The sequence below is a fragment of the Ipomoea nil genome, unplaced genomic scaffold, assembly GCF_001879475.1.
Source record: "Ipomoea nil cultivar Tokyo-kokei standard unplaced genomic scaffold, Asagao_1.1 scaffold1576, whole genome shotgun sequence".
Classification (NCBI taxonomy): Eukaryota; Viridiplantae; Streptophyta; class Magnoliopsida; order Solanales; family Convolvulaceae; genus Ipomoea; species Ipomoea nil.
The window spans coordinates 400634-426995 of record NW_017618004.1 but is presented as its reverse complement, the minus strand read 5'-3'; the positions used below and the strand labels follow the sequence as shown (position 1 = coordinate 426995).

The following is a 26362-nucleotide window of genomic DNA, read 5'->3' as shown; positions in this document are numbered from 1 at the left end:
AGGGGCTAATGTGCTTACATGAATAATTCAGGAGAAAAAAATGCTATAAGCATGTAACTCAGGGAAAAAAAATGTCATTTTCTCCAAAATAAATTATGTAACTTTTATTTATTGTCCTTAATTATTTTTAAAGTCCACAAATATTTTAAAAACTTCACAATATTGTCCAAATACAGACAAATAGACAATTGTAGCTGTCGTCGCCGTGTCAGTGTTTCACGGAGTCCTAAACCCTAAACCCTAAAAATAAAATCTACAGCAAAGTTAACCCTAGTGCAGGACTGCTCGTCGCTTGCCTCAAACACAGACCATATCTACGCTGCTCGTCTGCTCCAGCCTATCTAGCAATAATTTGACGACGCTAGCCACTAGCGACGACTGCCAATTTGCGAATTGTCCTGGGTATATTGTTATTTTGCTCAGAAACCTAGTTTTATCTTCCTTATTTGAATGGGTAAATTTTATCAAAATAGTTGATTGGAAACGGAAGGATAAGAAAGATAGTTTATAAAATCCCACTAATAATCATCGTCGTTGTTCAATTTTTTTTTTGTTAATTTTTAGTCCCAGAATATCCCACTGGTAGTTAGTGTTGTTTGTAGAATCAAGTTAGTTAATTTGTAGTCTCGCAATATGCCAATATCCCACTGTCCATTGTTCTGTGTGTATTTGTGTTGATTTTATTGTGTAACGGTTGAGTAATGGAAAATGATCTCAATTTTGGGTATAAAGGTGGTTGAGTTAACAGTTCTGTACAATAATGTGCTTGCCTTCTGGATTTTCTTGTTGTTTCTTTTGGATTTAGATATTGATTTGAATTTCAAAAAAAGTCACAAATGGATTATCTTGTTACTGGAACAAGATGGAATTGGCTTGTTTCTAAATGGCTTGTAAATTCTCTTTTGGGGCTTTAAGTTATTTTTTTCCTGGTGAAGTACCTAACATAGAATAATAGTTTATGTTTTTAGTTTGCAGCAAACTATAGCTATTAATTGTCTAAATGTATTTCTGGTGATGGTGATGCGATATCTGATATTGATCATACTTTGCAAACTGGGCAGATCTTTCTATGAATTGAACGTAATACCTTGGGAGAAAATCTTTAAAAGCTCAAGGATCACTATTGTTATTGTTGATTTGGACTTACTCTTAGTGCTTTGAACTTTCAATACTTAATCGGCTCTCCCTCAACAAACAAAGATGGTTAAGAAGAGCAAGAGTAAGCTATCTAAATTCTGTTTATTATTCTAATTTGGATTCAATTATCTATTGGCTTTATAGAAATAGACTTTGTTTTAAGAATTTTTTTGGGATTCTTGCCTTTGATACAGAGAGCAAGAGCAAGAGAGTATCTTTGAAGAACAAGTACAAGGTCATAAGGAAGGTGAAGGAACACCACAAGAAGAAAGCTAAGGAGGCCAAGAAGGCACAGAAGTCGGGTCCCCACTGCAAGAAGGTTGAGAAGGACCCTGGTATCCCCAATGAATGGCCCTTCAAGGAACAGGAACTCAAGGCTCTCGAAGATCGACGTAATCGAGCCCTTGAGGAACTGGAGCAGAAGAAAGCTGCCCGCAAAGAGAGGGTACTAATTATACTATCACACGTCTCTTGGACATGCTTGCTCTTATGTTCGATTTATATTACACATGCTTCCAAAAGAATTGAAGCTTAAATGCAATATAGGGGTTAATAAAATGATAAATTTTGCCATATTTTTATTGTTTGTAACTTTGTATAATAGATGATTCTTGTAGCCATTGGACCTGTAAAGTGGACTTTATAGGGTTTTGAACCAATAACAGAAAAATCCATAGAGGTCACACACCACCTTAATATCTACTATTCTACTAGCTGGTTTCTGATAGTCTTGCAACAGTTGTAGAACTGGATTTGATGCATTTTCTTTAGGCTTGGCTAAGTACTGGACTATAAATGATGCCAGAGAAAATAGGAACAACTTTGGACACGGGGCTTTTTCCCTAGTTTCTTTCTTGTTTGAGATTAGCATTTTGAATTCTTCTCCTGACTAGAGTGCTTGTTATTTTATTTTCTTAGTTTCCCTTTCTCATCTATAGTATATTTTTGTTCTCTTATTCTGCTGTCAGCTAATAGATATATCCTTAATTACTTTTCCAGGCTAAGAAGAGAAAGTTGGGGCTCCTTGAAGATGATGATTTGTCAAAACTAGCAGACATGGCTTCTGTGAAAGAGCAAAAGTTTGTTGGGGAAACTATTGATGACGGTTTTGCAGCAATTGGTAAAAAGCACGGTATGTTAGAAAGTTTTATACACTTTGTCTCTTTTGTGGTTGCTTGTGTGTTTGTCTTGCCACCTTTCATTTGGTTGGTTCTGCTTTTGCCTATTCATTGGAATACTGCAGATAACTCGGATCGGGCTTTCTACAAGGAATTAGTCAAAGTTATTGAAGCTTCTGATGTCATTTTGGAAGTCCTTGATGCCAGAGATCCACTTGGTACTCGTTGCATTGACATGGAAAAGATGGTTATGAGATCAGGACATGAGAAACATCTTGTCTTGCTCCTTAATAAAATTGGTATGCTTTTTCTTCCGTATATTTTCTTCAGACTCATAATTTGTTCATTTGAGGTTGTGATCTCAGACAGGTGGTTCAAGTTATATTTATATTGTTAATTGTTAATGATGCCATCTTTAGCTGACCAATAATCTCAAGCCATTAATAACATTTGAAATAAGGGTATAATAGTTTAAATTTCTTTTATTTCTATATAATATTATATAGTCTACTACATATTTAGAGTTGACATATATCTGGCTGGGAAGCACCATTCTATTTGAAGGCTCTCAGATTTATGGTAGGATTTGAATAGATTGGTGTTCCCGTTTCCATGCTTGACTATGTAAATATTGGAACGAAACATCAATTGAATGTATAGTATATAGAGACTTAGTGTTGTATTTTGTTGGAGGATTGTATTTTCCTTACTTTTTATGGCTAAAGTTATCTTATTTCTATTTCAGATCTAGTCCCAAGGGAAGCTGTTGAAAAGTGGCTCAAGTATCTTCGGGAGGAATTACCAACAGTTGCTTTTAAATGCAACACCCAAGAGCAGAAGTCAAACTTGAGTTGGAAATCTTCAAAGGCTGGAAAGACCACCAATCTTTTGCAGACAAGTGATTGTCTTGGTGCTGAAACTCTTATAAAACTGCTTAAAAACTACTCCAGAAGCCATGAGGTATTTAAATATTTTTATTTTTGATTGTGTTCTCCACATTTTCCAGTTGAGTTGTAAAACTCTTCCAATGGAATTCCAATCTCTATCTAAGATTTGAATGGTTAATGTACTGAGAATCTTGGTTTTCTTTGCTAGGATGGTTGAAAGGTTTTGCATGAACTTATATTAGTCTGTTTTATAGAACCGTGTGATTTTCTTTTCAATTCCAGTCCATATTGTTGCCTGATTGCCTCAGTTGTGTGAGTGAACTGCCCTAGTTAATTATGATATGCTCTGGTTGCAGATAAAGAAATCAATCACTGTGGGGGTTATTGGTCTACCCAATGTTGGCAAAAGCAGTTTGATTAATAGCTTGAAGAGATCACATGTTGTTAATGTTGGCTCTACACCAGGATTAACCAGATCTATGCAAGAAGTTCAATTAGACAAGAATGTTAAGCTTTTGGACTGCCCTGGTGTCGTGATGCTTAGATCAGCTGAGAATGATGCATCTATTGCTCTTCGTAATTGCAAGCGAATAGAGAAGTTAGATGACCCAATTGGTCCAGGTAATTTGATTGTGTTTTCCATCTCTGCAAGGAAAATTATCATTATATTTCCACGAAAAATTCATGTACATCCCTTTAATGAATTGTGCAGTGAAGGAGATTCTCAAACTCTGTCCTGCTGCAACACTGGTGACTCTGTACAAGGTTCCTAACTTCGAAACGGCAGATGATTTTCTTCAGAAGGTTGCCACTATAAGGGGCAGGCTTAAAAAGGGTGGCATTGTTGACATTGATGCAGCAGCCAGAATAGTTCTACATGACTGGAATGAGGGTAAGTGTTGTTAGGGTGAGTTTTTTTTCCTCAGGAAACAGTAGATGGAAAAGTAAAGGTTCATAGAGTGCATATATATATATATATATATATATATATATATATAGGCTCTCGTTCATATGAGAACCATGCCTTAGGTGAGAACATGCTATCTATTGTATGAGTGCAGACAATCTACTACTTGATGCCCACAATCTACTCCCAGACATGCTTGGATGACGGTGGAGACCCTTGAGTATGTGTGTGCATTCGTGTAGTAGATTGTGTGCACTCATGTAGTTCTCATATGATCCTTAATCTATCTAGGCCACTGTTCAAGTGTGTAGTTGCACAGTTGATAATGGACCAGATCTGACCATTGATCTCTAGCTTTTAATGGACCAGATCTGTCCACACGGACTCATGGGAAGGGGTGGACTCACTTGAACAGTGACCTATATTGGTATGTGTTAAATAATAATTTGGTGTATTCCAGGTAAAATTCCTTACTATACAATGCCTCCAAAACGGGATGAGGTAGAGCATTCAGAAGCGACGGTTGTTTCAGAATTGGGGAAAGAATTCAATGTGGATGAAGTTTATGGCAGTGAATGTTCATTCATTGGCAGCCTCAAGTCTGTTAATGAATTAAACCCAGTTGAGGTCCCATCTAACTGTCCAGTTAGTTTTGACGAGAACATGGTTGAGGTATGTATACAAAGCTTTCTAAATTCCAATACCATTTACTCCCGAGAGCATATTCAATTTGTTTGGCTTCCTCAATTGTTTAAATTTATACTCCGTAATATAAATGCTGTCAAAGGAATAATAGATAGAATTTCCTTTCCTCTTAAAAAATTCACGTTAATTCTCATTATTGATTCCTAACAGAACAATCCTCAACCACCACCGACTAACAGTGAAGAAGATCATCAACTCGCTGATAATGGAGATGAACCCATGGGTTTGGGAGAAGAGGATTTAGGCGCAACGAGAACCAAAACTGGCAGTAGCAAACAAAATGAGAGGTTATACAGTGAGGAGGGTATGCTTAATACCAAATTGAGAAAAGCCGAGAAAAGGAGAAGGAAGAAAGAGAAGGAGCCGTCGTCAATGATGGAAGATGATGGTGATTATGATTTCAAGGTAGATTATGTGAAAAGCAGCAGCAGCAACTCAGCAATGGATGTAAGTGAGAACAACATTGTCATTGCTGATGATGATAGTAATAGAAACAGATTTGAGCTACCTTCTGGGGTTACATTGGAGAACGAATAATTGAAATTTTGATTGGAGAATTTTTGTAGGAAAATTTTGAATTTTAACTTGATTAGATTTAATATAATTAGGGATTTGGAGAGTTTATTTATTCAAATTGGTGAACCATTTTTCTGCAAATTAGAGTTGTGTCAATCTGTCAATTTGCAGAGCAGTATTACTTACACCACAATAAAACATCTAAATGTGCAATTCAACTATCAGCAAAAAGATCGGATATGTTGCTTCTATCAACTTAGATCTTTAGTTAAGATGGAGCACATAAGTAAGATTTATTTTTTTTCCTTTTAAAAATAAGAATTTGTTTTTCCCTTTTAGACGTAAGACAATATTGACGGGGGTTAATCTGGCTCGGTTCAAAAGAAAAAGTGTGAATAAACATTGATCCAACACTAATACAATAGTGTTTGCCAATTGGAGAGTAGTATTACTTACACCACAATGAAACATCTATCTATGATCTATCCATATCTTCTAATAACACTCAAGATTGCTGTAGCAAATTTTCCAAATACAAATTTAAGATGTATCTTCCAGTTGATAATACATCAAGCCTCTTCTCACTAGGTTCATACTTCCCTTTCCGGAGCTGGTAGCGATGAGTTACAGAGGATATCGTGTAAGCTCGCCCTTCAATCGTTACGCTTTCTCCACACTGCAAGTTCTGCCACACACCAAACCAAATCACAACACCATTATTAGATCACACCAATCTTTGCTTCTCCTTCATTTTTCAGAAAACTCCTTTCTTTCTTTGTATGCCCCGCAAATATCTCAATTCGAATATTCAATGCAGCAATGTTTGTATTGCAAGTTTTTTGAACCTTATCATCTCGCAGAAACATACATTAGCAAAGAGTCAAGTGAATTCCATAATGACAAAGCACCTAACATGTCTAAGAGCAACTTTAATAGATGGAGATTTTAGTTGGTTTTTGCATAGGTGATTATGAGAGAGAACATGGGAGAGAGAAAGGAAAGGAGGAAAAAGAAGAAGAAAAAGTAACAGAACTAACGCGCCCAGCAGGCGTGTGCATTCTGGGCGCCGCAACTGATGAGAAAGTCATTGTTTTTTGTGTGAGAGTGGGTCCCACAAAAAATCAAGTCTTGCAGAGGAACTCAATATTCTCTCTCTAAGCTTCTCTCTCTTCCACATGGATGTAAAAGCTGCAAAAACCATCCAAAATCCCCCTATTGGGGATGCTCTAAGGGACCAAAGAAGGCCATTTATTCAGATCCTTCGAAGCGACTAGTGAAAGATGGAGGAAAGTTCACACTTATTATATTACCGAGCACTTTCTAAAATGAAATAAATAGCTGAAACAATATGAAAACTACTATGAAGGAGGATTATCGATTTACAAAACCTTTTCGGTGATTGATAGGAGCAAGCACAATAAACAACTAACAAAAGCATGTTTTTCTACTCACCATTAAATTAACAAACATCACAAAGCCTTAACAGTGAAATTCTGATCTTAAAATGACACATCTATCAAAAACACACATATATATAGTCCCCAATGTTTAAAGTGGAGATTCACTAGCCAAGCCTCAGTCCCTAAACACAAAATGAACATATTTCCAACAACAATGTAAAGATTACACCACACAACATACCAATTCACAAAGTGTGATAAGATTGATAACATTGCCACAAAAAAATTCTGAGAGTAAATTAAATGGGAACTTCTACGATTTTCAAATAGACAACTTCATAGCTTTCGATTGTTGCATCTTTGATTTGGCCATCCAAATACCTAAGCATGGACTTACCTTTTTGTGAACACATCTTAGGCAAATTCTCCTCTGAGACAACGGGTCTCAATCCATGAGACAAGTCGAGTCATGAGAATTTCAATCTTATGGTGTATTAGCGTAGTAATATTATTTCCTACAAACTGTCTATTACAGTTTTGCTATAAAGTATTATACTTATAAAGTATTATATATAACACTTGCAATTCTGCTATATAATACTCTTTATTCCCAGCAAATTGCATATTATAGTTTTCCTATAAAGTACTACATCTATGCTACAAAGTACTATATATAAGGCTCAAAGTATTGATTATATCTGCAACTCGTCTCACGGATTTATGGTCTCATAGCCCCACAGCTTAACGTGGTAAGGCACTATAGAATTCTCCTAAATTAAACGCAACTCTAACACAAGTCAGACATTATTTTCACCAATACACACACATACACATGTATGTATGTATGTATATACTGCAGACTGCAGACTGCAGTCATATTTCAAATTCCTATGAGAAGTAGAAGAAATTATACTCCTAATGTAAGTTGTCCTTCACTCATTCTTCAAATAAGACCACTATCAGTAGTGGTTCCTAAATTAACTTGGCTTGAAGGCAGGCAAGCAAGCAAGCAAGCAAGCAGAAACTAATTATAATTTCCCCTCACGAATTGAAGAGCATTGATGGTAGGTGCTTACAGAGGGGAAGCAGCGAATGCCAAGATTCTTGGGCGGAGGAGTGATTTCGATGACTTTATAGGGCTGGTGGTTTTGGCCCCCTTTGTCCTTCTCTTTCTTCCGGCATAGTATTTGGGATTGGGGCATCTGAGTCTGCAACATCCACCAAACCATGAATTTGCAGGTTGAGATTGAATTGTAAGAAGGGAATGGAATGGAATTAAAGATTAATAAACCTTTGGAAATGAGGAAGAAGAGTTAGACACCATCGCCATTCTCCTTTTCGCCTTCCCTTTCTACCAGATTTTTAATCATTTTATTGTGTCCCCCTCTCCCTCTCCCTCTCCCTCTCCCTCTCCCTCTCCCTCTCAACCACAAGCGTTTCGCACCGTTAATGTCATTCTGTCCCTTTCTACCTTCTCTCTCTCTCACATGCGTACTGTGCCAATTTTTCATTCCGCAGCAAAATAGCCTTTGGTTTGAGGGAGAGAATTAAGTGAGAAAAAATTACACATTACAATTATATGAGAAAATAAAGTGTTAATTTAAATTTTACGGTTTGGTTTCAATAGTATACCTGAGAATTGAAAGAAAATAAGTATTCTGTAATATAAAATCTAAAATGCTCATACTTATTATTATGTGATGGAAAATGAATATTGTGAAAATAAAGTGGTAATTTAAATTTAAGTGTTTGATTTGTAGAAATAAAATTACTGAAAATTTCAATTCTAATATTCAGTATACATGAGAATTAAAAAAGAATAAGTAGTATAAAGTTCAAAATGCACATATTAATTCGAGTTCGATTCCCACAAGTGACGATCCCCTTTGGGCCAGCTTCTGTGCCTCTCGGAGCGAACCGGGTGGACCTGGACCGTTAAACGAACAGAGAAAGACCCGGACCACACTGGTTGCCACCAAAAAAAAAAAAATGCACATATTACTTCTTATTCTTCTTCTTAAGTTCAAAATGCACATACTTATTATTATTATTATTATTATTATTATTATTATTATTATTATTATTATTATTATTATTATTAATTCTAAATGACCAAAATTTAATTTTTGTTTTTAAAAATTTATGTAACATGCAATAAATAAATTTTAGAATTGCATAACGAAAAAAAATAAAATAGATAAGTGAATTTTGAGAAAATATATTTGATTAAGGTTGTCATACTGATTGACATTTTGGGTTGAGAGTAGAAGAAGAAGACACGCTATAATCGAACGAGAGCGATCAAACATCAATTTTAGGTTAAAAAAGATGGGTAAATTTGTTTCAATTTTTTTTTAAAAAAATTTCTAAAATTCATGGAATTGAAATATGAAATATCAAGGGAGCATGAGATTTTAATTCCATGGAAACGAGAATTGCAATTCTGCGTATTTACAATTTCTTCCAACCAAACAAAATTGCTTGGGTATGAAATTATGTGAAAATTAGGTAGAATAGAATTGTAATTCTCTCCAACCAAACACCTCATTTGGGAGATTGCAATCTTGACTTTCATTTGTTTTGATGCAACTAGTTATTCATTTAAAATAATGATATTTTACTATTTAATAAATATGATTAACATATAATTTCATCATTCAATTAAAAGGTTTTACAAGAGAGGGAGATAAATTATATGTTGGAGCAAGATGTTTGAATAATAAAATTACATTATAGCCATTTTATTAAATGGTGAAATAACAAAAATTTAAACGACGGATGACTAATTATGACAATCAAATAAAAGTTAATAATGTAATATGACAAAATTAAAAGAATAAGACTAGATGCGACAATATCACAATAGTAAAAAACTAAAAGTGAAATTTACTCTTCGATAAAAGTCTTAAGGGGACGTTTGGTCGGGTCATCTTAGATTACCTAGGTAGTCTGAGTCTGGTAATGTTATATTACCTTGTTTGGTTCAAATTATGAGATTACCTGAAAGCTAATGTGGCGGTAATGTTTTGAGATAATGTGATTACCCAAATTTTCTTAGGTAATTTTAGATTACCTTGAATTTTTCCAACTTTGCCCTTGTAAACTAATCCTTATATAATAATAAGGAATAAGGGTCAAATAGACCATCGAACTGCACACGATAAAACAATTAGGTCACTGAACCTAAAAAACCAACAATTAGGTCCCTAAACTAATCAATTTCAAACAATTCTTCCAATTTGAAGGTTTCCAACAGGTCAACAGGTCATCTCCCAAATTAATTATTTTTTTAAAAATAAATTTTAAAAATTAATTAGTTTTAAATTAAACTAAAAAAAAAAAAAAACTGGAATCCAGCCGGAGACGGTACGTCTCCATGGCCGGACACGAAGAAACTCTTCGTCTCCGGCAGTGGAGACGAAGAAAGCGGCCGGAACCAGTTTTTTTTTTTTTTTTTTTTTTTAGTTTAATTTAAAACTAATTAATTTTTAAAATTTAAATTTTAAAAAATAAGTAATTTGGAAGGATGACCTGTTGACCTGTTGAAAACCTTCAAATTAAAAAAATTGTTTGAAATTGATTAGTTTAGGGACCTAATTGTTGGTTTTTTAAGTAAAGTGGCCTAATTATTTTATCGGGTGCAGTTCGATGGCCTATTTGACCCTTATTCCTAATAATAATAATAATAATAATAATAATAATAATAATAATAATAATAATGAAATATATATATATATATATATATATATATATATATATATATATATATATAAAATCAAATATACATGTGTGTATATTTATATATTTAATTTTTTTATATATTAATATTTAAGCATTGATATACATTCACACATATCTACTATCTACTATACTAATAAGAGCCCAAGAGAGTTAGGCCTATAATGGGTAGAAAAAATGGCGGTCAGATTTTTTAATCAAATGAATGGCTCAGATTGATCAGATTTTAATTTTTCCATAAGATTTCCTAATTTATCCTTAATGAATATGATTATCCGTTAACTTTTCCTTTAAATATTATCTTTTCCGTTAATTTCTGTTAGTTCACCGTTAACTTACTCATTGATTTCAATAAGAAAGGTCTTAGGTTCGAACCCCATCCCAATCAAAGTTGGCATAATTAGTACTCTGTTTTACTCTTATTAAATTAAATAATAATTTAGTAGCTACAACAAAAAATAATACATATGCATTTCTTTAATTTAGAATTATGTGTCTACAATGTTTTTATTCAAAAAAAAAAATATTCACTATCAATAAATTAAATAAGAGAAATAATTTCATTAGTTATATTGTATTTATTTTCTCCAATATAAAAATTCTTTACATTCAAATTCATCAATTGATTATATTCGCTACATTGTCCCTACAATGTCTTTATTAAAAAACATGATTGCAAAACACGCTAGGCGCCAAGGGGCGCCTAGGTGCCGATTATTTTATTTTATTTTTTATTTTTTTAATTAAAAAAATTTTAAAAATTAAAAATTATTATAATTCACTAATAAAACATAAGGTTCCCATAGTTATTTCTTAGAAACTATTTACGAAAGTGGTTGTAAAATTGTTCAAAAGATTGTTTAAACCATCTAAATACATAAAAAAAAAACTAAAATTAAGAGCTAAAGAAGCATTTTTTTCAGAAATTAGTGGACCAAACCGCCTTTGAAAAAAATACGCGATTAGAAAAAAAAAATTGTTCATATCGGACAACCGAATCAAAAGTTATGCCTTCCGGAACTTTTCCCACGTTTTCAACAAAATAAAAATAAAAATAAAAATTCCCCGAATCGGCCGGTTAGGTGGTCTAGGCGGCCGGCCGCGGAGGAGGCCGCCGAGGCCATTCCTCGCGGCGGCCTCCCACCGCCTAGCGCCTAGGCGCGATTTTTGCAACACTGTTAAAAAATATTATTCGTTATCAATAAATTAATTAAGAGAAATAATTTTATTAGTCTCCAATGTAAAAATTCTTTACATTCAAATTCATCAATTGATTATATTCACTACATTGTCTATTTTTTTTGTGCACTATTTTTTAATTAAATATCAAAGTTATAATACAAAATAATGCTATATATTTATTGACCAAGTATTATATTAATACCATGAAAAAATTAAAAAAATATAATTAATAAAGTCAATCATATTAAGTTATTAACTACTTGAGGGATTTGTTGACAAAAAGAGTATTCAAATCACACAACAAATTGAAGTGCGAACTAACTCGCAATGTCATTGTTTGACAATCAGCAGTTAGTGGTTAGCGTTAGCGGATTATATTAGCGAATTTGACGAGCGAATTATATCAACGGTTGATAAAAAGATATTTGAAAAAATTAGCTATTTAGATTAACATGTAAAATGACCTAAGGGTATACATATATTTAATATTTAATAATAATAGTAATAATAATAATAATAATAATAATAATAATTGTTTTAAAAAAATAAAAAAAATATAATTAAGCCAATAATATTAACTACTTGGGAGATTTATTGATAAAAAGAGTATTCAAATCACACAACAAATTGAAGTAGAAAATTATCTCGCAATGTCCTTGTTTGGCAATCAGCAATTAGCTATTCAGTATTAGTATATATTTAATATTTTATGCCCTAATTTTTATTTGCTCTCCCTTATGTCCGTATTTGGTTTCAACCATACCTATATAATTATTTTATTGACAATTGGTAGGGAATATCCCGACCGACATAGCTTCACCACGACCGAGGAGTCTTTGTCTCTTTCTCCTTGTCTTTGCAGGTAACAGGTCGGGCTCCCTGAGAAGAACCCGAGCGGGAACCGACCGGGAGTTGCCCGAGCGGGGGTGACAACCCCGAGCGGTAGTCCTTCGGCAAGAGAGCTGACTAAAGACACGTGGCGGCTCTTTACATCGACAGGCAGGGCACCCAGGAGGAGGGCACGTGGTGGCTACGTGGAAGACATGCCGAGCAGCTGGGATCTTGTCTCCGGCACAGCGGCTATAAATGCCCACAGTAGCTACAGTGTAGGGGACTTTTTGGACGATCGAGAGGTTGTAACTAGAGACTCCCGACCACAGTCAGTCGGTACTCAGTGCAACCAAGTAGATTGTACTTAGGAACTCTACCTTGATCAATAAAGAATTACTTGCTTTACTTGGTCTTGTGTTATTTATATTGCGTACCACGACATAGCTTCACCACGACCGAGGAGTCTTTGTCTCTTTCTCCTTGTCTTTGCAGGTAACAGGTCGGGCTCCCTGAGAAGAACCCGAGCGGGAACCGACCGGGAGTTGCCCGAGCGGGGGTGACAACCCCGAGCGGTAGTCCTTCGGCAAGAGAGCTGACTAAAGACACGTGGCGGCTCTTTACATCGACAGGCAGGGCACCCAGGAGGAGGGCACGTGGTGGCTACGTGGAAGACATGCCGAGCAGCTGGGATCTTGTCTCCGGCACAGCGGCTATAAATGCCCACAGTAGCTACAGTGTAGTGGACTTTTTGGACGATCGAGAGGTTGTAACTAGAGACTCCCGACCGCAGTCAGTCGGTACTCAGTGCAACCAAGTAGATTGTACTTAGGAACTCTACCTTGATCAATAAAGAATTACTTGCTTTACTTGGTCTTGTGTTATTTATATTGCGTACGTAAAATTAGCAGTATCATTTTGGCGCCGTCTGTGGGGATCCTTGCAACAAGCCAACGTCTTGACGAGCCCCCGATCACCGTACCAGCATGTATCCGTGGGCACATAACAACTTCGCCGACGACCAGGCGGATGCAGCGAGCTCCTCTGACCACTACGCTACCCAACAGCAGGGTCAGACGATGGACCTCAACCTCAACCTTTCACCGCCACATCCGTCAAATACGTACCCGGCCGCCCAGCAGCCGGTGAATTACATCCAGCCGGGATACCCGCCGCCCGGTCTGCCATACCAGCAGCAGCCGATGATGTATCCCGCCCAGTACCCGTATCCGGTTCCACCTCCACCATACGGGTTTTGGCCAGGCCAACCGATGTGCTACACTCCCCCGGTTGGTTATCCACCATATACGCCTGCCTATACAGCTCCAGCCGCCGCCCCTCCAGTACAGCCGACCGCACAAGTAGAGCCGCAGCGTCAGTCCACTTCCCGGGCTCGACGCTCGGCTCATTCGCGGTTGGGGTCGAGGGTGCTGACGCGATGGAGGCACCAGTTCAGGCCGTTCAAGCGGAGGACCCAGAAGAGGTTGCCCGAGCGGTAGCTTTCGACCGCCTCCGACCAGAGATGCGCCAGCGTCTGGGACCCCAGGACCCGAACCCCAGGCAAGAGGACGAACAAATGCGGGAAGCTAGCCACGAGGCTTCATCCGGGTACAGCGGGTCGAGATCACATCGACGTCGACGCGCTCGGGATACAGCCCAAGCCGCCCAGAACGCCGAGCTCAACGAGACCCGAGGATTGCTCTACAATCTCCAGGCCGAAGTTGCGCAGCTCAGGAGTGCATATCCTACAGCACCCTCGGCCGACCGATCGACCCTCCACCAGACGCCTTTCACAGCAGCGGTAATGGCTCAGCCTTACCCGCTCGACTTAAAGGTCTCAGGAGAGAAGAGCTACGACGGTCGGACAGATCCTGAGGCTCACGTGAACGATTTTTTCAGCAACATGATGCTGAAGGGCGTTTCAGACGCCGTGATGTGCAGGGCCTTCTACTCAACCCTCACCGGTCGGGCAGCAGAGTGGTTCCGCACCTTGCCCCCGGGGTCGATCGACAAATTTGAGACCCTGGCGATCAAGTTTGTACGGAAGTTCATTACTTCCAAAGTGGTGAGGAAGTCTTACATGTACCTCGAGAAGGCCAAGCAGCTCGAAGGGGAAAGCTTGGCCGACTTCCTCATCAAGTGGAAAGCAGCGGTCGGGGAGGTCGAACCCATGGATGATGCGACCGCCACCCACATGCTCCATATTTCCCTTCGGGCGGGGTACCTGTACCAGGATTTTATCCTCCACCCCCCGACCACGTATGAGGAGGCCCTCCGAAGGGTCACGGATTACGCCAATGCTGGTGAGGCGAATGCCGTGAAACGTTCACAAGAGGTCGGTTCTTCGTCCCGTAAACCGGCCGGCCGGGCGGAACATCAATCGGGACACGATCGTCCCCGATCCCGCACCAGGCCTGGGGAGTTTACGGCCTTAAACCGATCTGCAGCGGAGGCCATGCAGTATGCTCAATCTTGCAACCTCATCAAACTCCCCCATCCCGATCGAGACGGCCCTGATAAGAGTAAGCACTGTGCTTACCACCGATGCGCCGGGCATGATACCGAGGAGTGCACCCACCTGCGCCAATTGTTAGAAGATTTGCTCAATTTGGGAAGATTGGACAAGTGCGTAGGGAAGAGAGAAGAAAGCAAGAGGAATACCGATCGGAGGGATCACAGGCGATCTCATCACCGCTCCGATCGGTCGGGTCAGGACCGAAGAGACGATCGAAGGGACGATCGTCATGAAGACCGACGGGACCCTGATCCCCCGACCAGCAGTCGCCCGGTCGGCAAGCCCACCATCCATGTCATATTTGGTGGCTTAGAAGACGCTTCCCAGCCGAGGACGAATTGCCCGGTTGCGATCGTGGATTCCCGAGAGACCGGGAAAAGACAAAAAATGGAGCCCATAACCTTCACCTTAGAGGACCAACCTAGCAGCAGTGACCACGGCATGGAGGCGCTCGTGGTCACAATCGACGTCAAGGGAACGGACGTCCAGAGGGTTATGGTGGACACGGGTAGCAGTGTGAACGTCCTATACTTGGACGTATTCGAAAAGCTTGGCCTTGACAGGAAGGAGCTGACTCCGGTCGGTGTACCACTGTCGGGATTTACCGGGGCCCTCATTTACCCCGAAGGCAAAATCACTCTCCCGGTCGAGATCGGCACCCCCCCGAAGTCGATCAAGACAGAGCTTGAGTTCGTTGTGGTCAACCTCCATTGTGTCCACAACATCATCCTAGGCCGACCCGCCATCATGAAGATCGGTGGGATAATTTCCATGCCCCATCTCTGCATGAAATTCCCCACCCCAAATGGGGTCGGTGTGGTCCGTGGCGATGTCCAGTCCGCCCGGAAGTGCTACACCCGAGCGGTCAACAGACGCGATTCCGGTCCCTCTTCCCGGGTGAACACTATAGCCAAAGAGGAGGCCAAAGAACGGAAGGAGCAACCCGAACCTTCCGAAGAGATAGAAGAAGTTCCCCTATCCGAGGACCGCCCGGATAGGAAGATTAAAATTGGCCGGGCCCTCACCCCCGAGCTCCGAGCGGAGGTTCTGGGCATACTCAGGGAGTATGCTGATATTTTTGCGTGGGGACCTGAAGACATGCCCGGGATCGATCGATCGGTCATTTGCCATAAGCTAGCCGTCGATCCCGCAGCGAGGCCGGTCGTGCAGAAGACACGACACCTATCTTCCGATCGCCGCGAGTTTGTCAGAGAGGAGGTCAAGAAAATGGCGGCGATCGAGCACATCCGCCCGGTTATCTATCCCGAGTGGGTGGCAAACATTGTTCTAGTTCCAAAGCCCCCAGCTTGGAGGATGTGCATAGACTTCACGGACCTCAACAAGGCCTGTCCGCTCGACCCTTATCCTCTACCGAGCATTCATCAAATGGTCGACGAGACGGCCGGGGCCGAGTTGATGAGCTTCATGGATGCCTTTAAGGGGTATCACCAGATTATGATGCACCATGAAGACGAAAGCAAGACAGCCTTCGTGACCCCGGACGGGCTGTATTGTTACCGAGTGATGCCGTTCGGCCTCCGGAATGCTGGAGCGACCTATCAGAGAATGGTCAATATGCTCTTCGCCGATCTATTAGGCCGAACGATGGAGGCTTATATTGATGATATGCTGGTCAAGAGTCGGGACCGGTCCGACCACACTCGGGACCTCCGGGAGTGCTTCCAGATCATGAGGAAGTACCAGTTGCGGCTGAACCCGACCAAGTGCACATTCGCGGTTCAGACCGGCAAGTTCCTTGGCTACATGATGACCAAGAGAGGAATCGAGCCCAACCCGGCCAAAGTAAAAGCGATTCTGGACATGCAGCCACCTTCTACCGTTCGGGAGGTCCAGCAATTGACCGGTCGGTTGGCAGCCCTCAGCCGGTTCCTCTCCAAGTTAGCCGAGCGCGCTTTACCTTTCTTCAAGGTATTGCGAAAAGTTAATGGGTTCGTCTGGGACGAAGAGTGCCGAGCAGCTTTCGATGAGCTGAAGGAGTACCTCATGTCACCTATTGTGCTCTCAAAGCCCGAGCTCGGAGAGGAGCTAGACGTATACCTCGCCGTCTCCGATCGTGCAGTAAGCGCAGTATTGTGCCGAACCGATCCGGAAGGGGTCCAGCGACCGGTGTACTATGTAAGCCACGCGCTACATGGTCCCGAGCTCCGGTACTCCCGGTTAGAGAAGGTCGTCTATGCCTTGTATATAGCCGCGAAGAAGTTGGCCCCCTACTTCCAGGGTCGAGCGATTCGCATGTTGACCGATCAGCCGATCGGACCGGTCCTTCGCACCGCCTCTTCATCCGGTCGCCTAGTCAAATGGGCGTTAATGCTGACCCAGTACGCGATCGAATACCGACCGAGACCAGCAATCAAAGGTCAGGCTCTGGCAGATTTCTTGGTCGAGTGCACCGCCCGGGATACCCGACCCCCCGAGGTTGAGGATCCCGAGGCCGAGTGGTGGTCGCTAGCTACTGACGGGTCAAGTAGCAAAAAAGGAGCGGGCGGAGGAGTAGTGGTCACGAGCCCAGAAGGTTTCAAGGTGTATTTCGCTCTGATGTATCAGTTCCACCCGACCAACAATGAAGCCGAGTATGAGGCCTTCGTAAATGGCATGCAATGCGCTCGGGACTTGGGGGCTGAATACATCCGAGCCCAAACAGATTCTGCGCTCGTGGTCGGGCAAGTTATCGGAGATTATGAGGTCAACGGAGAACGCCTACAATTATACCGAGACCTCGCCATGGAGAAGCTTGCACAGTTCCGGGGGTACACCGTCCGACACATACCCCGATTGGATAACGCCGATGCGGACATCTTGTCCAAATTGGCCCAAGATGCCCCGGAACACATGTCGAAGATAGCTCGGATCTTGGTGATCCCCAAGCACAGTATCCATCGCTTGCCGGTCAATCCAATCCAACCGGCAGAAGATAGCTGGATCACCGATCTGAAGGAATATCTCGAGCACGGTCGACTCCCAGATGACCCGCAACGTGCTCGAAAAGCTAAGCTGAGAGCCCCGAGGTTCCAAGTCGTAAACGATCGCCTATATCGACGATCATATGGAGGCCCTCTCATGCGATGCTTGACCGCGTTCGAGGCGGATTTAGTAATGAAGGAGCTTCACTCGGGAATCTGCTCCTCACATCAGGGAGGTCGATCCCTGGCCCGTCGTATCATGCTGATCGGGTACTACTGGCCGTCCCTCCAGCTAGATTGTGAGAAGCTAGCTCGGGAATGTGAGACGTGCCAACTGTACGCCCGGATGCCTGGACGACCGGCAACCTTCTACCAGCCAGTCACGACCGCCGTTCCTTTCGCTAGGTGGGGGGTAGACATCTTGGGCCCCTTTCCTCAGCTGTCCGGTAGGAGAAGGTTCGTGATCGTCGCCGTGGATTACTTCTCTAAATGGATAGAAGCCGAGCCTTTAGCCACGATCACATCTCAGCAGTGTGCTCGGTTCCTTTGGCGCAATGTCGTTTCCCGTTTTGGCGTGCCCGTACATCTCATCAGCGATAACGGTCGCCAATTTGTGAGCCAATATTTTCAGAATTTCCTGGCCACGATCGGGACGACTCATGTCCGGTCGTCTGTCGCTTACCCGCGGGGAAATGGACAGGTGGAAAATGCTAACCGGACGATACTGGAAGGTCTGAAGAAGAAGTTACACTCGGCCGGTCGTAGTTGGGCCGATGAGTTGCCATATGTCTTATGGACTTATCGGACGACCCCGAGAGAAGCTACTTTGGAGACCCCTTTCGCCCTGGTTTACGGTGCCGAAGCCCGACTACCGATCGAGGCTTGGATCCCGACCGATCGAGAGAGAACCTACAACGCGGAGGACAATGAACACGCCATGGCTGTGGACCTCGATGCGGTCGAAGAAAAAAGGGAGCTAGCCGCTCGGCGTATGGCCGAATACCAGAAGCGCGTCAAGAGCTCGAAGGACGTTCGGGTCAACCCTCGTTATTTTCAAGTGGGAGATTACGTTTTACGACGAAGGGAGGCCAGTCAACCTTTAGAAGGGGGAAAGCTAGCTCAGAACTGGGAAGGGCCGTACATCATCAACGCTGTCATCCGGCCGGGAACATACCGACTAGAGACAACGACGGGTCGGTTAATAGAGGGGACTTGGAATTCCGAGCACCTCGTTCTTTTTAGGCATTAGCCTATTTTTTGTATTTTTAGACGAAGTGGGGGCTGGACCTGCGAGTTAGTCCCGGTCGTCGTTTCTATGTAAATTTTATGATTGTAAAATTAGTTCAACCGCCTGCGAGCGGGAAAGTTTAATGTATATACGATCAATGATTGCTCGACCGTTTGTATGCGGCGACACGATCGGTTATTTCCTTTCACCCTCGTCATGAGCAGATCATTTCAACATTCAATCGATCGGGCGAAGTCTGTCGACCGGTCAAAACGCATTCCACGTAGGCGGACACTCAAGTCACGCCACCGATCGGGGAAGCCAGGAGCTCTCAGCATTGTTCCCCGATCCGACCAACTTCTGTCCACTATCGCACCCACTCGTGCCTCGAGCGCACAATAGTGTGGGGGCTGGGATAAGGAAGTATACAAGGCCCGTCGCTCGGTTACATTCCGACCGTAGAGGCTTGCCTGTTCTCGGCCCGTCGCTCGGTTATGCTCCGACCGTAGAGGCTTGAAATTTTTTCGGCAAAGGCCCGGAGGTCGGGTCAACCCGATCGGTTGGCCAGTTTGAAGTCGAAACATCGAACGCACGACCAGGCCATAAGGCCGTAAGGTCGGGCGTTGAGCGGATCGAGTATCGCGAGACCGGGTCTAAAGGCCAGGTGGTCGAGTGATTGTGATCAATGTGTGCAAATGGGGAAGCAAGAAAATAAAAAACGAGCAGCACGAGATGGAGCAAAAATAGAACTTTATTAACAAACAAAAGTTGCCCGGTACAAATCGGGACCGGGCTCCCGACTAAGGTCTCTTACAAAAAAGAAGGAAAGAAGCCTAAATCTACTTCTTCGCCTCCTGAGCGCCGGCGGTCGCCTCTTTCCCGCTCGGGGCAGCCGCCGACGAAGCCCCAGGCTCGGGTACCTTGGCTTTCGGGGTCGGGGTAAAGGGGGAGGGACCGGGATCTGCCACGTCCGGGGGCAAGGCCGACAAGACCAGTTGGAGATCATCGGCGTCGAGGGCCTCCTCCAACCGCTTGCGGGTGCGCTCGAGCATTTTCTGCTTCCCGGCCGTGAAGGCCCATTTCCCGAACGAGACGATCAGCTCGTTCCCGACCTCATCTCCTCGGGCTGCGGTTAGAAAGGCCGTGCCCAGCTCCTTGTTCTTGAAGGCCGCCCGCACCAGATCGCTCGGGTTCTCGAGCTGCGCCTTCAGCTCCCGGGCCTCCCCAATCGCCCGGCTGGCGACCTTCTCGGCCAGCACCCGCTCCTCATCACCCTTCTTCAGGGCCTTCTGTGTCTTTTCTAGCTCGGCCTGGAGCTCCTTGATCTCCTTCAGACGCCGAGCGGCCGTCTTCTTGTGGTGATCAGCCTCCTCGGCCAGCAGAGCTTGACCCTGAAGAAGTTGGGTCGCCCGGGAGATCTGCAACACAAAGAAGATAATCAAAGTCAGCCCGATCAACGATATTTGGGCAAAGAAAGATTAAAAGCTGGGACTCACCTCGGCCAGATCGTGGCCAATCCGTTCAGCCACCTGGGTCGGGGTCATCTTCCCCAAATCCGCTCGGGCTGGCGCGGCGTTACCGATCCGTGCCAGCACGGATGTAGGCTCCCTCTCCCGCCCGGCCGAAGGGGTCGGGCTGTGCTGCTCGCGGCGGCGCTTTAGGCCGCCCGCCTCGGTCGCGCCCTGGTCGGCGACCTTTTCCTTTCCCCGGGCGACCTCCACCCGAGTGATCAGGACGTCCGGCTGCTCCACGATAAAGCCCTCGCCCGTCGTCACGGTCGAGGCGCTCAGAGGTCGGGCAGAGGGGATCTCCTTCTCCCCGGCCGCCTTGGTCTTGGCCTTCTTCTTCCCGCCGAGCGAGATCTTGACGGGTGGGGGAAGGGCGGCGTCTTCGTCACCAAACTCGGCCATAGCTGCAAAACAAGAGCAGAGTTAGTTTATTCAAAAATAAAGCTAGGTCGGGAAGAACAGCTCAAGCTAAACCTTTCTTCTTTCGTTTCAAAGGCTTGGCGACCGTCACGCCCATCGGAACGGGCAGATACTTCTCCGGCAGCTCGTACGTGGGGGGCGGGAGCATGGCAGCTGCGAGACTTTCAGCCGTCCGGTAGATTGTGTATTCGTGCACCTCGCTCGAGATCCGGCTGACCGCGTCCCTCAGCGCCTGCGTCTCGGCCGGCACCACTTGTTTCCGGAAATGTGTGCTCCAGACGCGATCGACCGGGAAGATCCAGGGCTCGTACTTGAGGGAGAAAATCCTGTTTTTCCACCCCTTGTTGTTCCCGGGCAAGCCTCTGATCGAGCACATATCCGTTCGGGACTGCAGCATCAGGAACCCACCCCCGTAGCGGCCCGGGAGAACCTTGATCTGGTAGATGAAGTTAAATAACTCCATCGTGCACTCGGCCTCGTGCCGAGCGCATATCTGTGGGAAGCAGGCCAAGATCCGATGTGCGTTCGGGCAGATCTGGGCCGGGACGACTCGGTAATAGGCCAAGAAGGCATTTAGGAGGGGGGTGAAGGGAATGGCGATCGGGGCTGTCAGGGAGTCATAGTGCATCCCGATCCACTTGCCCCGATGCCTGTCAATTACATTTCCCAGCTGCCGGCTCGTGTCGAATTCTGCCCGACCTCTGAGTATTTCGGCAATCCGAGCCGCCTCGCCTTTGGACAGCAGGCTCATTTCTTGCTCGACGCTCTCGCTGTTCAGGAACTCGAGCTCGACGGCTGGTCCGGCCGGCCCGGCCGGGTCTTCTTCGGTCTGCTCGGGGGTATTTTCTCGATCGCCCCCTCGAGGAGCAGCTTCCGGGTGGTCCCCAACCACCCGGGTAGGCGTTTCCCTAACGCCCTCGGTTGGAGAACCCCGCCCGCTTGACGTGGCTCTCTCTTCTTCTTCCTCGCTGGAGCTCCCCGATCCGCTCGAACTCGAGCTGGACGATCCTGAGGAGCCCGATGCGTTGTCTCGCTCGGCGGCTTGCTCGGGGGCTGGCGTCGCTCGGGGACTAGCGTCCGGGGTGTAGGACATTATGTCCACCTCCTCGTCGCTGATGCGCTCGACCTCCTCGTCGTAATCAGCGATCGAGGCGTTTTGACTGTCAGAATCCGTCATATCGATCTACCTAAAGGTCGGTCGGAGTTAGTAAGGACTTGAGACGTCCGGGACAGTTAGTTGCCCTAGCAGTTCTACCTATGAATAAGAGCCTAAAGTAAAGAGGGGGGTTGAGGGCTTACCGGTTGAAGGAAGATTGAAGTTTGAAGCTTGAAAGTTGAAGTCTGCTTGCTCGACTGCCTCGCTAAGCTGCTCTGCTCGGGACTCTCTGAGGGTACCGACCGATGCGAAAGAGTGAGGAAAGTTCAAATGAGGGCCTCAAGGGCCTATTTATAGGAGGACATTTAGGCGGGAAATGGGCCAACTTGCCTGACACGACCCGCGCTGAATCCAAGGCGACGGATGGGATCGCCGAGGCCGGCAGAGGCCGACACGTGGCGTAGGGGGAATGACAGCTGGCCGGTCGGTCTAATGCCTGACGGTTGGGCTTCTTCATCCCGTCCCGTTTTTTCCCGACTGATCAAAAAGGCCCGGGCTGGGGGGCTCTTGGTAGGGAATATCCCGACCGACATAGCTTCACCACGACCGAGGAGTCTTTGTCTCTTTCTCCTTGTCTTTGCAGGTAACAGGTCGGGCTCCCTGAGAAGAACCCGAGCGGGAACCGACCGGGAGTTGCCCGAGCGGGGGTGACAACCCCGAGCGGTAGTCCTTCGGCAAGAGAGCTGACTAAAGACACGTGGCGGCTCTTTACATCGACAGGCAGGGCACCCAGGAGGAGGGCACGTGGTGGCTACGTGGAAGACATGCCGAGCAGCTGGGATCTTGTCTCCGGCACAGCGGCTATAAATGCCCACAGTAGCTACAGTGTAGTGGACTTTTTGGACGATCGAGAGGTTGTAACTAGAGACTCCCGACCGCAGTCAGTCGGTACTCAGTGCAACCAAGTAGATTGTACTTAGGAACTCTACCTTGATCAATAAAGAATTACTTGCTTTACTTGGTCTTGTGTTATTTATATTGCGTACGTAAAATTAGCAGTATCAACAATCATAATCAATCTTGACTATATTATCTTGCATTTGTAAAATTAGAATTGCCTATTTAAATACGCAAATTAACATTCAATTATCTATGCATGAACAATTCCAATATAATCTTGCCTTGATATACTTTAAAGTACTTATTTATAAAAAAATATTGGGCATTATCTCAATCGCGCAATGCGCGTAAAAAACTAGTAATTAAATAAACACACACACACTATGTTACCGACTATTATGTTTAATACTTTCTTTTTTTTATTTAATTAATCTTATTACCTGGGGTAATCCAAGATTCTGTGAACCAAACGCTTTTTTTTTTTTTTTTTTTTGATTTGATTATAACATTTTTTGGTTGTGTTTGTTTTGACTATGACCTTGCAGTCTAATAGTACGAAGTAATTCTCCCATATAAGAGGTCATGAGTTCAAGCCTCAGTGAGAGTTAATATCACTTCCACAGAGGCTCGAACCCACAACCTGGGGTAATCCAAGATTCTGTGAACCAAACGTTTTTTTTTTTTTTTTTTTTTTTTTTTTTTGATTTGATTATAACATTTTTTGGTTGTGTTTGTTTTGACTATGACCTTGCAGTGTAATAGTACGAAGTAATTCTCCCATATAAGAGGTCATGAGTTCAAGCCTCAGTGAGAGTTAATATCACTTCCACAAAGGCTTGAACCCACAACCTCCCATATGGGAGAACTACTTGGTACCACTAGACCACAGTGTCACTGACACTTATAAATAGTTTTATTATCATGTCAAAATGTAAATTTAGGAGAGAAAAAAAAAACGTTTTAAAATATTTTAAATATTATATTGATGATGTGTTAATAGTTAATTTGTTTCAATCTTTGCTTTTATATATATATATATATATATATATATATATATATATATATATATATATATAAATGATGACTTTTAGGAGCATGATTAAATGAAATAGATTTAAATTTTTTATCCTACTTGTTAACGGATTCACTAAATAAAAAGAAATTAAGTTAAATTATTAAAATCTAATATAAGGTTAAATTGAAATTTTTGCCATTTTCGTTTTAAGCTAAGTTTATTTCTGCATAATTTTCAACCCCCCACCCCCACTTTCCATTATGTGTGGCTATGTTGGATGACTAGAATAAAGATTTTTGTTGGGGCCAATGAGAGGCAAAAAGTATCCATCAAAGCAAGATTGGATTTTTATTTGTGCTCAATGAGGCTAAAATGAAAAATTTTAGAACTATTTGAATGAAGAGGTAAAGTATGCATGGTGCCAAGCCGATATTCCAGCAATTTTAGCAGCTACCAAAGTTAGGGGTGTATATAATCAAGATTTATTTTTTATTTTTTAAATATAAACTTTAAAATTTTAGAGGTATTTAATTTAAATTTTTAAGTAATCTTTTGAAATTTGATTAATAGTTTTAAAAGAATTTAAAAGTTTATTGGTGTTAAAAAAATGTTATAAACTTTTATAACATTTTTCAGAGTTAATATTAGATTTAATTAGTCTACAACTTTAATGAAAATTTTAAATTTAGTCATTAACACGGTGAATTCATTGGCGTTTAATGACTGACTTACCAAGCAATAAAGTTGTTAATGATCAACCGACTAGATGTCTACTGTCTAGGTATGATTAACTTTTAAAGAACGAATTTCTTCTTTCATGACTCGTTGCCATTAATATTTTTTTTTTTTTTTGTGCAGAATAAAATGAAGAGGGTTCAATTTCTTTGGTAATGTTGATAAAGTAAATGTGACTAGGGTGGTATAGTATGATTTAATTTACATGGCGTTTGGTTGGAGGGAATTTAAATTTCATTCCCACTTAATTCCCACCTAATTCTAAAGGTCATTAAATTCCTTAGATTGGTTGGAAGGAATTGCAATTCCACGGAATTGCAATTCCCTCATTTTCATGGAATTAAAATCTCATGCCCCCCTTGAGATTTTAATTCCATGGATTTTAAGAAGAAAAAAAAGTAATGATGAGACAAAATTATCCCCCTCCCTTTTAAACCTAAAATTGATGTTTGACAACAACAATGGACATTTTGGACATTATACTACTTATTCCCTTTAAATTCCCATGTATACCAAACATTGGAATTGAAATTTCCAGTAATTTTATTCTTGTAAACCAAACACTGGAATTTCAATTCCCACTTTATTCTCAGTAATTCATCTCCCATAGAATTGCAATTTCTTTCCCACATAATTTCCTCCCTACAACCAAACGCCCCGTTAGAGTTGAGAAAGTAGGGGATGAGGTATTTGTTTGATGTGGGCATATTGCATTAGTAGTTAGATAGGTGATTGGGAGGCTTCCGTTTCATGTGAGAGCGTCACATGTTGTGTGGTGAGGGAGTATGTTGTGGTTCCGTGACTCCGTGAGGATGGGGAATTAATGTAAGTAGCAGATTAGCAGTTAAAACACAATTGAAAGTTGTTTTTTTTAGTGTGAGTTTTAGTGAGTATCGTCCTTAAAGAAAGGCTTTAAGGGAATTAAAGTAATGAGGGGTTAAACACATGTTCATACAGTGTTTGAAAGCTAACCAATAGATATTTGAATATTGCATGTTCAAACAATCTATAATAATGAAAACAAGTGAATTAAAAGATAATAGATGAAAGAGAGGGATTTGAACCAAACAACCTTGCATAGAATACATTGTGTGGTCTAAAGTTTAAGTTATGAAATTCCTAATGACAAACTTGGGGAAATTGTATAAGTGCCAACATCACTCTCGCGATCAATTAGACTATCAACTAATCCGAAGTCCCATTCTCATGGCAACTTGGCTAGATGAGGCAATTCAACAAACACTTTGCGTGCTCATTTCCTTCAAACTCCCTTTTCTCAAAGGAAAGTAAGAGATATGACAGATATGGCTATGGTGTAACCCTATTCTCATAGGTGATTCACTAATTCCAAATGCCTCTTGCATAATTTGGCCATAACTATGAAAGAGTACACTCAATTTCATCCAATTCATAACCAAGTTCAACATGAAGGCAATACAAAACCTAATTTATGCAATTCAAGTCACATTGGCATACATACAATGAAGTTCAATTCAAATCTCTAAATATGTTTAACTATTCATAATTGAAATGTAAAACTAGAAGCAATTGAAGTAATAAACATGGAATTCAAAAGTTCAAGTAATATAAATTCAAAAATATAAAA

At 42.5% G+C, this 26362-nt stretch overlaps 2 protein-coding genes across 3 annotated transcripts; one reads left to right on the top strand and one right to left on the bottom strand.

The window, feature by feature from the left end:
* The first annotated feature begins 189 nt into the window (after positions 1–189).
* On the top strand, positions 190–5426 carry LOC109190587 (guanine nucleotide-binding protein-like NSN1). The gene is made up of 10 exons (XM_019341102.1): positions 190–402; positions 1062–1219; positions 1332–1582; positions 2137–2269; positions 2381–2554; positions 3001–3215; positions 3499–3763; positions 3855–4034; positions 4510–4721; positions 4905–5426. The coding sequence occupies exons 2-10, from the start codon at positions 1201–1203 to the stop codon at positions 5289–5291; spliced, it is 1836 nt and encodes a 611-aa protein (XP_019196647.1). The 5' UTR covers positions 190–402; positions 1062–1200; the 3' UTR covers positions 5292–5426.
* Positions 5427–5645: 219 nt separating this feature from the next.
* On the bottom strand, positions 5646–8164 carry LOC109190589. Of its 2 annotated transcripts, none has more exons than XM_019341104.1 (3): positions 7962–8134; positions 7747–7878; positions 5646–5955 (listed from the first exon to the last, which is right to left on the bottom strand). In XM_019341104.1, exons 1-3 carry the CDS (start codon positions 7998–8000, stop codon positions 5776–5778), a joined length of 351 nt encoding a protein of 116 aa, XP_019196649.1. In that variant the 5' UTR covers positions 8001–8134; the 3' UTR covers positions 5646–5775. The 2 variants fall into 2 exon arrangements, with proteins under 2 accessions (XP_019196649.1, XP_019196650.1); XM_019341105.1 differs by lacking the exon at positions 5646–5955 and adding an exon at positions 5962–6115 and having other exon boundaries at positions 7962–8164.
* Between the last annotated feature and the right edge of the window lie 18198 nt (positions 8165–26362).

Excerpts from the sequence above, each read along its gene's own strand:
- LOC109190587 (XM_019341102.1), top strand. Across the intron at positions 2,270-2,380 it reads AGCAATTGGTAAAAAGCACG|ATAACTCGGATCGGGCTTTC; the intron begins GTATGTTAGAAA and ends GGAATACTGCAG. Across the intron at positions 3,764-3,854 it reads AGATGACCCAATTGGTCCAG|TGAAGGAGATTCTCAAACTC; the intron begins GTAATTTGATTG and ends TGAATTGTGCAG.
- LOC109190589 (XM_019341104.1), bottom strand. The coding sequence starts at position 8,000 with ATGGCGATGGTGTCTAACTCTTCTTCCTCATTTCCAAAG. Across the intron at positions 7,879-7,961 it reads CTTCTTCCTCATTTCCAAAG|ACTCAGATGCCCCAATCCCA; the intron begins GTTTATTAATCT and ends TGGATGTTGCAG. Across the intron at positions 5,956-7,746 it reads GCATTCGCTGCTTCCCCTCT|AACTTGCAGTGTGGAGAAAG; the intron begins GTAAGCACCTAC and ends GGTGTGTGGCAG.